At 39.6% G+C, this 12,120-nt stretch overlaps 1 protein-coding gene across 2 annotated transcripts in view; it reads right to left on the bottom strand.

The window, feature by feature from the left end:
* The window catches only part of R3HDM2 (R3H domain containing 2), a 114,684-nt gene that overhangs the window by 33,908 nt on the left and 68,656 nt on the right, over window positions 1-12,120 (bottom strand). For both annotated transcript variants that reach the window (XM_036253176.1, XM_036253177.1), the window contains exons 3-11: window positions 11,753-11,776; window positions 9,989-10,030; window positions 7,515-7,601; window positions 6,627-6,753; window positions 5,419-5,497; window positions 4,741-4,800; window positions 3,751-3,891; window positions 3,199-3,307; window positions 367-462 (exon numbers count right to left, since the gene is read on the bottom strand). In XM_036253176.1, coding sequence (XP_036109069.1) covers window positions 367-462; window positions 3,199-3,307; window positions 3,751-3,891; window positions 4,741-4,800; window positions 5,419-5,497; window positions 6,627-6,753; window positions 7,515-7,601; window positions 9,989-10,030; window positions 11,753-11,776 — 765 coding nt within the window. The remainder of the gene's footprint in view (window positions 1-366; window positions 463-3,198; window positions 3,308-3,750; window positions 3,892-4,740; window positions 4,801-5,418; window positions 5,498-6,626; window positions 6,754-7,514; window positions 7,602-9,988; window positions 10,031-11,752; window positions 11,777-12,120) is intronic.

The following is a 12,120-nucleotide window of genomic DNA, read 5'->3' as shown; positions in this document are numbered from 1 at the left end:
AAGATGCCTAAAATGGATAGTGGAAGTGAAAGAGGGTAAGTGGGAGGAGGGTTTGACAGGCAAGATTCAGAGCCCTTCCATAAGCCCTGCCAAAACCATTTCTATTTTCAGTCTAATTATATCCACCAAATTCAGCCACTCCATTTTGTTCTCTTTGTATGTTCATACAGCAGAATGTATTAAAAATAATACAACTAAAACTCTGCAGCTTCCTAATAAGCCACATTTAATTTTAGAGATCAAACCTGGGGCTGGCTGATTTTGGTTAAAAACAACAACACATTTATGGAGGGTTCATTCCATTCACAGTTCCAAAGATTAAGAGCTAAAAGCTATGGGCTGACAACTCTCAGAAGCTACACTTACCTCTCGGGCAAATATTCTCTCTCGGACCCTTTGATATTCCTCCTCTCTCTCTTCTATTGACTTGCTCCTCCTTCCATCCTGCAATGGAACTCTGATCTAGATCGATGAGCAGAATTAAGCTAGTTAAGTTCTCCTCGTACTGCAAGCTCACTGCACACCAGCAAGGAAGAGAAACCGGGAGAGTTTATAGTTGCCATCAAAAAAAATGGAAAAAAAAAAAGAAATAAAATTTCCAGTGTTGGACAGGTTACACTGGGTACATCTGACCATGCAGTTTGGGAGATCAGGTTTTCTGGATAGTTGGGGCCTCTCCATCTCCCCACCCCCATCCCCGGAGTATCAAGAACAACAACTATTTATAAGGATTAGGTTGCTTCCTTATAGTAATCAGGTACTTGCCAATCAGTAAGGATCAAGAGAATAGCTGAGGGAATAAACATTGCTCTGAAGGGAAAGCAAGGGATAGGAGGAAGCTAGAGAGGGAGAAGAAACATGAATTTAGTGGAGCTGAATATAGAGAAGAGTTTTACAGATCTAGCACCTGATATCATCCCTTCTTTAGTCACTAATGAATGCCATGCCCTGAAGATCCAAGTCACACACAGCTCGGCAAAGAGGGCCTTGGAAATAAAATCCCAAGGGTGAAGCTACACTAAATGCTTAAGAAATTTTTTTTCATCTTAACCGTAACTCCTTGAGTGGGGGAAGAGAGAAATTACAGAAATAGAGAAGAGAATAGAGCAACACAAAGAGGTAAAGAGAAAGAAAAGAATAGAATAGAAAGAAGGATGGACAGAGAAAGGAACAGACAAGGTATGGTGGAGGGAAGGGAGAGAGCGACAGAAAGAGAAAAGAAGGAAATGTAGGACAGGGAACCTTACATTCTCTGAGAAATGTAGTGAGGTGACTGGAGGTATGGCTGAGCAGATTACCACCTCTGGCTAGTCTACCATCCAACTCTCCAACACTGTCTTTCCTCTTTTGGCCTGCAAGTTATGAGCACTATCCTGGGTAGGGTATTATAGAGTGTCCTTTTCCATACTGCTCTTGAAGGCAAGGAGCTCTGAGGGAGATAACCCATCAAATAAATTTCATCAGGTTATAAAAGATTCTGACCTTCAATTCAGAGGCTTTGAAAACTTCAGATGAAACAACCATGGAGACTGCTGCTCTAAGCTGGTTTTCCTCATCTTTACCGAACTCTAGAGGTAGGCATAACTTCAGGAGTATCAACTTTTGACTAGATTTAGTTCTCACTAGCTTTAAGAACCTAAATTCTACTACATTTGCTTTTACAAATCCCATTCCAAGAAGACATAGGACCTTAACGGTGCTATACTGTCCTCCGCCCCTAGCACTGGTAAACCGGTGGCAGAATAAAAAGAGTGTAATGGGCTTTGAGGTAAGGCAGCATCTCAGCTCTGCCACCTCCATGTAATGTCAGGTAAATAACATCTCTTAGCCTCAGTTTTCTTACATTTAAAGTGGGGCTAATAACCCCCATCTACACTGGGGTGTGGAGAAGATTAAGAGATAATATATATAATGTGTTAGGATAGAGTCTAGTTCTGGAAAAACACTCAATAAAATAGCAATTAAAGTGTTTATTATTAAAATCACAGACAGAAAGAGCATAGGGCCTAAACTATGATGGATCAAGCCTGAAGCTGAGAAATGAAAAGTTCACAACAGGGACAGATTCTACTCCGCCCCAATGTGCCTTGAGGCCTCTATAATTCCTGATCCACAGAAAAAAGGTTTTAGGAGAATGGAGAGAAGGGCATCAGGATGGAAAGGCTCTTTCTTGTTTTTTAAATTTTATGTGTCTTTTTGTATATTTCATTATTTTCAATCAGACCCAGCATTTCTGTCCATAACAGATAATGGCACTTTTCTGAAAAAGACTCCCTCAAACACTCAAGTAACAGGCAGGAAAAGTTCTGGTCTCAAGGCTATACAATATCCCAAGGAAATGAATTTTTACTCTAGAGGTAAGATATTATTATAGTTATCCTTAATTAGCAAGAGTCATATTGGTGCTACCCAACCATGCTTTTCAAACCTTAATCCTGGCTCTCCACTAAACCTCCTTTGGAGGCTAAGCAGAAGCAGGCTGGATCTAAACTCTATATGTGGCTAGAAAACTAACTCCCAAATAATCACTTACTATCTAAGAGGTGGGCTCAAAGTCAGAGCAACAGCCAGGCCCATAAATGAAAGGATGGGGCAGATTGTTCACTTCTCATTCCCATAGGAGTGGGTCAAAAAAGGGGATACTGTCTGAGGTTCCCAGCTGCAAAAGCCAAAGTAACTCACTCACCTTGGTAGAAGGACTTGGGAAAAGAATTTGCAGAAAGGGATCAGAAACACCTTTATAGGTGCGTAAATCAGATCACAACTTTGCCAGTTCAAGGCTAGCCCTGAACTAGGTTAAGAGTGGAAGTAGGATAAAGTAGTTTTGGTTGGTTCCCAAAGAAATCCCTAACTATTGAAGAAAAAAGAATGAAACCATCAACTGAATCAAGGCCGAAGCAGGGAGGGACATTGCTTTGTCCCTAAATGACTTGGAATTAGAAGTCAGTGACAGAACCAGGGAGTTCCAGGCCAAATGAGAAAACCCAGCAAACCTCAGCACCATGTCTCTCTGGGGCTAAAGGGTGGCATTCAGCTCAGCAAGTGTAGTCAACCCTCAACATTAAGCCAAAGCCAACTCAGTATAGCTCAATATATTTTACCATAGTTCAAGTTTTCTCTATCCCACAAAAATTCCTCTGCCCTCCCAGTTTCTCTTACTGCAATCTCTCTCTACGCCCACCCTTTTCCATTCTTTACCTGGTTATCATCTCGGTCCATACTGGCATCATCTCTCTTGAGAATGAATCTCTGTTGAAATTCCGTATTCTTTTCATCCTTTATATGTTCTGAGAACCTCTGTTCAGGGCTGGGGTTGGGAGAGAAATGTGGGAGAAAGAAAGGAAAAAACCCTTTTGTTAGGAAGCAGACCTTCTAGTACAGCTCTCTTAAATTCCACAACTCCCATTAAAGGGATTTCTGGAATTAGGCATTTAAAAAATCACATGAAAGTTTTAATGAAATCTTTAGGATCTGTTTTTTATACATCTATAACTTGTCTTCCTCCAAAGTTCTTCCTGTCCTATGAGTAAAGGTGAAGAGAGGCCAGGGGACAGTCCTCATAAAACACCAGTGCTTCTAGAATCTGTATCCAAGGCCTCACGGGAGTGAGGAAAAAGGAGGAATTGATAATATAGTCCCTCATTCCCCCCCTCCTTTCCCCAGAAAGACACATCTTGATCTTACAACCTTCCTCTTCCACCCCAGAGACTACCCAGGAAAATCTTCCCCATCTGTGGTTTCCTCCCTTACATTCTTGTGTTACTGGTTTTGTTGATGATGACAGCTTTTCCAGTTTGATCAACATTGTGGTCCATCCCAAAATAGGCAGCTACCCGGTGTAATAGCATCCGGTGATATGAGGTCATCTGAGGGAACTTCTTGAATTGGTTACTGAAGGGAAAACCATGGGGGAAAAGCAAAATAAGGATAAATAACAGCCAACTATAAATTTTCTTAAAAGTATCTAAAGTAGGGCCCTGGCCGGTTTGGCTCAGAAGTTGGAGCATTGGCCTGTGGACCAGAGAGTCCTGGGTTCAGTTCCCACTAGGGGCACATACCAAAAAAAGTATCTAAAGTGGGAAATTTCTTAGGAGAAACAGATAAATTACAAGAAAGATATTTACTCAAAAGGAACCAAAAAGGTTCTCTTAACTTTTTTAGCTACAGTATTTTACAGATTACTCTGATCCACTAGCCAGTGGTTTTCAACCTGTGGGTTGCGACCCCTTTGGGGTCGAATGACCCTTCACAGGGGTCGCCTAAGACATAACAGTAGCAACACTACAGTTATGAAGTAGCAACAAAAATAATTTTATGGTTGGGGGTCACCACAACATGAGGAACTGTATTAAAGGGTCGCAGCATTAGGAAGGTTGAGAACTACTGCTAGACTCATTAAGACTACTCCCTAAGTCCTAGGTCTCATCTACCTGGATGATTAACTACAAAGAAAAAAGGGAGAAATTTAAGAATAATAAAATATAGGAGAAGGGCTAGCTGCTGAAAATATATAAATTCTAAAGGCTATGCAATAACTTAAACGCCTCACTTGATTTTCACACATGTACTTTTTAATCTATTCTGATTACTTCCTCCTAACTCCCTTTGGCTTCCAGTGAATAATTACTTCAAAATTCAGACTTTAAGGGAAAGATGAAAGAGGGATATCCTAAAATTGTACCTAAATTTCTTTTGGTGCCCCTCCCACCTCTAAATTTGTATTTCATTCAAGTAACTTACTTGTTGTCATTAATAAATTCCAGAATCTCCTGTTCTAATTTTAGCAGCATCATTCTGTCCCTGTTTAGAAAAGATTAAGACAAAACAAAAAGCAGCCTCCCATAGACATTTAAAGCAATGACAGAGAACACGATCTGCTCACTATAGAAGTTGAAGGGACAGACAGATCCAAACCCCAACAGTGAACCAAAATGCAGTGGATACTGAGCCTCACTGACCTTTCTTATGTTACTTTAAAAAAGAAAAACAATCAAGTATGCATTTTATAGATCCTGCTAACCATGTACTTTTGTTATACTTATTAAAAACCTAATTCTGTTGGCAGAATTTCTACATTGTATATGATTATATGTAGAATTTTAAAACTATTATGATTTAGCTTATATACAAATCATTTACTTTTTTCTTCTGTACTTTTTAATTGTACTCCCAAGGCTTTATATTTATTTTTCTTTGCATTCGTCTTCCACAGAACTTTTCTTAACTCTTCTGAAAGCAGAAACCTCAATATGAGGATATTCTGAATCCCTCACAGACTATAAAACTACACTGGAGAGAAATGGTGGTGGGGGGACAGGTATCCTGATTCTAATGAAAAATTCTGAGAAGCAACTTGGCCTTTTGGGTATCCTTCTGGCTGCTGGCCTCTTTGCCCCTTCCATCAAATCATGTAATTACCTTGGGTTCTTTTTCAGTGTATTTACAAGAAATTCATGTAGGTCGATTCCAGTGGAGTCCGTATATTCTTGGCTGGAGTCTAAAACCACCACACACAAAAAAAATTTAAATAAATGAAACTGCCTTGCATGATATCTAATCCCAAGCAGCCCACAACCTGATCAGGAAAGATGCAAACAGGAAAGTAGAATCAAACTTCAGGGGTTTTTGCTTAAAAACCAGAATGACTTCGATTTGCCAGCCCCTCAAAATTCCTCATGACAATTATAGAAGGTAGAATCTGAGTGACAGTGTTGCATCAGGATTAAGTGAAAAGCCACCTTACTATCAATAAGTATTTACTGAATGCCCATCACCAAAACAAAGTTGGTTTTATTCTAGTTAAGGAAAATAAGTTCTAGGTAAGGGCGTCAGGGCTGAATTTTCCAGAATCTCAGTAAATATGCTAAAATGTTGATTGTGTATTTATTTATTTATTTTTAAAATTAGTATTAAAACATTTTTTTTCTTTAATGATTTGAGAGAGAGAGGAAAGGAGAGGGAGAAAGAGAGAAAGAACATCACTTGGCTGCCTTCTGCATGCCCCCCACTGGGGATTTAGCCGACAACCTGGGCACGTGCCCTGACTGGGAATTGAACCGGCAACCTCTTGGTGCATGGTCGATGCTCAACCACTGAGCCACACCGGTTGGGCAATGTTGATTGTTTTTATATATAACATTTAAATCCCAAGGGTGCCTTTTTCCTCTCAATTATCATTTTTATGGACCATGTCTTTTTGCTATCAGTCCAAGAGTTTAAAACTAAAAAGTACTTAATAATAATATGCAAATCAGCATTGTTAAAAAGTTTTACTTCAATCATCCCAAAATATAAATGTTATCTAGAGGAGCTGTAGCCAGTGATTATGCACGCCAGTACTTATTTCAGAGCAAAAATAAAATCAGAATTGACTACAACGTCCTCTTATGGTAGCACCACTCTTAATGGAACAGCTCTCTGTGGCATGTTGTGAGCCCCTAAGACAGGGTTGAATAAAGCAGCAAAGAAAGTAACCTTGCTAGGTACATCTCAAACAACCATGAAGTCAGTAGGACACAATGAACTGCTGGGACAGTTAGGCCAGTGGGTGCCAGACTTCAAGATGGAAGGAAAGGGCACTGCATAGCCAGGCCCTAGCACAGTTAAAAAAGGGTGAAAGTTCTCACCTCTAGACAGCATCTTCCTTGGAACCTTTTCTTTGTTTTTGTCCTTGTCTTCCTTTTCAGAGACATCCTTTGTGGACTTTTCTTCCTCTTTGTCAGAGGGGCAGCTGATGTGCAATTGAATTATATCCTTGGACAAGGGTAAAGAGAAATATAATCAAAGGGGAAATGGATTTTAGCTCTCCTGTAGCCCCTTTGAAATCTCAGAGAAGATCAATCTTGGGGTGGCAGCATTCTCTTATAAAAAAGATTATTTTGTTAATTGTTTTAGCTTTTGTTCTACCAAAAGAATAAAGGCTAAGTCTTTTCTACCAACAATCACAGCCTTATATTATATGGATAGATCAAGTTACACTTGCTGTTCTTGATGTAGGAACTGGATGGAAATGGTTCTAACCACCAGAGGGGAAGGGTGTGGTAGGAAAATAAGATCCAGCCCTAGGATCGCCTTGTCTGCATCATTGTGGGTGGTCCAGGTGTAAAGACCTGTACTTCAGGCTCTCACCCAGGCCATGCTTTACTGTAATGGCTTGTTTTGAAGTTCCTGATTTCCAAGCCTAATATTGTGGTTGCTATACTATAGTTTACCAAACAACTGCCAAACTCAAAAACTACACTTATTCTTTTTTTTTTTTAATCCTCACCCAAGGACATTTTTCCATATTTTGTTCAGATAGAGTGGGAGGAAGAGAGAGAGAGAAAAACATTGACGTGAAAGGGACACATCGAGTGGTTGCCACCCACACGACCCAACCCGGGCCAGGGACAAACTGCAACCAAGGTACGTGCCCTTAGCGGGAACTGAACCCGGGTCTCTCTGGACTGCAGGCCGACACTCTAACCGCTGAGCCAAACTGGCCAGGGCTACACTTACTCTTATAAAGGACCTACCTTGGTTTCTAATGGCCCATCAGCAAATGGGGCAGAGGACTCCTCACACACTGCCAGGCTGCGAACCAACTTGAGCTTGGAATTAGACTGAGGAAAAACAAAAAACACATATATATATATTCCCTTGGCAGACATTCAGAGAGCTTTTGGCTGAATGATGGGCATCCTCTTTGGCTCTGTTGCTGCTTCTATTAAAGAGGGTTTTTTAAAAAACAGGTCCTACTTGCCAGTTCCTGATTCACTTGAAAGATAATTCTCCTGCTTATAATAGTAGACATATAAAAACCAAACAGCTACTTTAGACAGATGATAGGAAAACGACTTCACTTGGCTCTCTTCTTTCTCTCTCTCTAGCCCAGTGCTCCAATTTCAGATTCAGAAGTTTACTGAGAAGACATAGCCGTAGAGCTTAGTAGAAAGACCCTGGATTTAGAAGCTAGGAGTCCTAGCATCAACTCCTGGTTTTTGCTATAGGCTATGAGACATTGAGCAAAGTACTTGACCTCCCTGAGTCTCTGTTTTTCAATAAAACTGTGATAAAAATACTTTAAGGGCTGTTGTGAGAATTAGATAACACAAAGTATGTAAACATATGCATCATAAATAGCACCTAGCATACAGTAGACAGTAAATGCTAAGTGACTCTAAACCTCAGGTGGTAAGGATGGAAAGCAGTGTCTAAGAAAAGAGTAAAGAGAAAGATAAAAAACTTTCTAACCATTGGTAATTAATGTGATAAAAAGCAAATCCATTTGGTTTACTTCTGCTGGCAGGAAAATCCCAAAAGGATCTGACATTCATTTTGCAAATCACTGCTCTCCTAGGGATCCTCAAAGCCAAAAATTACAGAACGACTTACAAGAAATCTACCTATAAACATTTACTGAGTTCTTATAATAAAATCAAGGTTTACCATAATACAAAAGCACAAAACATGCTATGTGTGTTCTAGGTAGTGCAGTATGGTGAAAAAAAAAACAACCTTGCAAGTCTGAAGAACTGACTTTAAGCTTAGTTCTGCCACTTATTAATAAACATCCTTTGTCAAACTCAATCTCTAAAAGCACAAGTTTCCTCAGCTGTAAAATTAAGGTAGTAACTGTTTTGCTTAACTCAAAAAGTTCAGGAGGAAGTGATGTAGCAGAGAACACCCTCTGTTTGAACTTTAATGTCAAACCCATCACGGTGGATCACGCAATGTAGCAAGACACAGAGGCAATTTATCATACATAGTAGTTGTCTTCAAATCCAAGCAACAAAATGGCTGAGCCTCTCAAATTCTGCCATTATATTTCTGGGGGTAAAGGGTGGACACCCTTAATTATTACTTCTGGCAATAATTCTTCCCACTGCAAGAAAAGTTTAATATCTTATAATTTTCCAACTAAAATTAATACACTAGCACACACTAATATACCTAGTCCTCCCTGATAACACTGGTTAAAATAATCTGTGATGTGCTAATTTTATCATTAAAAAAATTTTTTTTCTTTATTGATTTTAGATAGCCAGAGAGAAAGGGAGAGGGAGAGAGATAGAAACATCGATGAGAGAGAACATCGATTGGCTGCCTCCTACAAGCCCCCCATGGGGATTGGGCCCACAACCTGGGTATGTGCTCTGACCGGGAATCGAACTGGCAACCTCTTGGTGCATGGGTCAACACTCAACCACTGAGCTACACCGGCCAGGTGCTAATTTTATCAAACAATGATTGAAAACAAAGTCCTCTTCCCTGTCCCAATCTAAAAACTAAAACATTAAAAAAAAGAAAAAGGCTGGCCCAGTCAGTGTGGCTCAGTGGTTGGGCGTCGACCCATGCACCAAGAGGTCGCTGGTTTGATTCCCAGTCAGGGCACATGCCTAGGTTGTGGGCCTGATTCCCAGTGGAGGGCTTGCAGAAGGCAGCCAATCAATGTTCTCTCTCATTGATGTTTCTCTCTCTCCCTCCCTTTCCTTTCCTCTCTCTAGAATCAATAAAGAAAAAAAATTTTTTTTAAAAAGGCTGTATCTTTTAGGATGTTCGGAATTTGAATTATTTCTACCAATACGGCATAATTTATCTTAAAAAAATTCATATAAAAAATGTTGAGGAAATATAGTAATACTCATATAGTAGCCATTCTCCTAGAGAAGCCAGAGCTGAGCAGAGAAACTAGCATTGCAGCAGAACCAGTACCAATACATTCAGGTTTTGTGGGAGGCTCCAGCTGGGTATGAGTCCAGGTATCAGAAATACACTGTGACTGAACTAGAGATAATGGAGAAAAATAGTCAGACCTTACAATAGGAAATGTGTGCATGCATGTCTCTGTGTGTGTACATGTGTATACATATTCACAATTAGGGTACAAAGTGCAGGCAATAAAACTGCCTCTGTATAAAGTAAATAAGTTAGATATAAATGGTAAGTCCATTTGTAAAATGTATTACTAATAACACCAGAAAAAAAGCTACAGAAAAAAGGCGCTCACCTTGGCTCTTTTCCTGGCATGACCATGGCTGGATGTTCGCCTCTGTTAGAAGGGGATTAGAAAATATTAAAGGTGGAGAAAATCAACACTTAAGTTAAAAGCAATACAAGTTTTCAAAGAGAAAGCACTAACTGTAACACTACCACAATAACCAAACTATGATGAGACCCACTTGGTATGGTTATTCCCCTGTGCTACAACTCTAGCAGCTGTGATACAGAAGGCACCACAGGCCACTTACAGACAAATCACCACTTACTGGGTAGATAAAAAATGGGAAGACACAAAAAATAGGTTGGCCTATTTCACAGATTGATAAAAGTTACTTCTGGGTAAACCACAGATCCTCTCTTGATTAGGGTACTTGTGGACATGAAATATGCCCCTAACCATCACTTATAATAACGTCTTTATAGGACAACATATTCAGAGTTCCAATTTGAGATATTCAAAACACCTGTCCCTGTGACTACAGAAATGGAATAAAGACTCTTCTTGCAAACCGCCTCCCTCTGAGAATTCTCCTAGTTCTAAGCTCCTGGTGGTGGCTCTTATTTACTGTCTGGGTCAGGAATATAATATCCAGGATAAAAAGAAAGGAGAATGGAAGATATGAATAAGACGTTCAGAGCAAAGGGAGGATAAAGAGAGTGAGCAAGGAGTAGGGTAGAAGTTGAGGAAGATGAAGGGTAAGGGCCTGAGGTGGGATGAGAAAAGAAACAACTACTTAATTGATGACGTTTCTGAACAGCTGCGAAGTCAAAATGCGGCTTTTGGGAAGAGGTTGAGTTGGGTTATGTATGGGATAAGTTACTTAGGACTTCTGAGATGTTTGCAACAGAACTCGCTGGCAGGGTAGGAAAGAACTGAGGCTGGTGTGTGGGAGAGGAAAAACCAGACAGAGTCAGAGTACCAGCACGGTCCTGTGTAGGTGAGGATCTCCCTTTCCTTTGTTGTTTTCACTAGTTACTGAACAAGACAACTATAATGCAAAATAAAGAACCAGGAGGGTGGATAGAAAGAGTAAGAAATGACAATGGCAGTGGATCTGGTCAGTGGCAAGATCTGTTATAGTAAGGGAAAGTCATAGTCCAGGAATATGAAGTAGTATTTTCTCACTATTTTTTCAAATAGGTAATAACACACATGGCACAAACATTCAAAGGGTATTAATGGGCGCATCCGTACCCCAGCTGCCTGGTTCCCTTAACTAATACTGAATTTCTTATAATCTTTCCAGATACATTTTATGCACATATATGCTTATTGTACATGTTTATACACATTTGTTTTTCTTTAAACCAAATAGAAATATACAGAGTTGTATACACTACTCTGAACCTTGCTTTTAAACTTTTTTTCATGGATATCATTTTATAGAAGAGCTACTGTTTTTATTAATGGCTACATGGTATTCCATTATGTGGCTATACCATAACTTATTTTACCATTCCTTTTAATTGCACCATTTTGGATGTTTCTGATCTTTTGTTAGTATGAACAATGCTTCGATGACCATAACACTGAGTATACCTACAAATGAAGTATTTCTGTAAGTCCATTTAAAAATTTTATAAAGTATTACCAATTACCCTTTCCAAGAGGTTATATCAATTTATAACCCTATAAGCAATGTATGTCTAAATCTGCTTATTTCCCAGAATGGATAGTTTTCATTTAATAGTTAAACATATATTAAAAACCTAATATATCTATCAGACACCATGCTAACTACTAGATGATACAGAGATAAAAGACACAAACCTTGTCAAAAAGGAACTCATAATCCTGTTGAAGAAGACAGACAAACAGATGATTACAATACAGTACGTTAAGTACATTACAGAGGTACTCATGGAGTGCTACAAGAGCACACAGCATAAGTGTCTAATTCAGACCTACCAATTCACAAAGGGGTACATGATCTTCTGGGGAATGGTAGAGGGGAGAGGGCTTCCAAAGGGTGGCTGAAAAGACTGAAGATTTTGTAGAAGGAGCAGGGGCTCCAGTAGATGGCAGCAGCAGCTTCCCCTGGTCTAGCAGTTGCAAAGGCTTCAGAGGGGAAACAGGTTCCCCCTCTATCCCCAAACTATTTGTATATTAGGTGAAGACATTTTTAAACCAAGTGAGTG

This window comes from Molossus molossus, unplaced genomic scaffold, assembly GCF_014108415.1.
Source record: "Molossus molossus isolate mMolMol1 unplaced genomic scaffold, mMolMol1.p scaffold_m16_p_10, whole genome shotgun sequence".
In the NCBI taxonomy this organism is placed as follows: Eukaryota; Metazoa; Chordata; class Mammalia; order Chiroptera; family Molossidae; genus Molossus; species Molossus molossus.
Note: the sequence above shows the minus strand (reverse complement) of the source record. Positions and strands in the feature narration are given on the sequence as shown.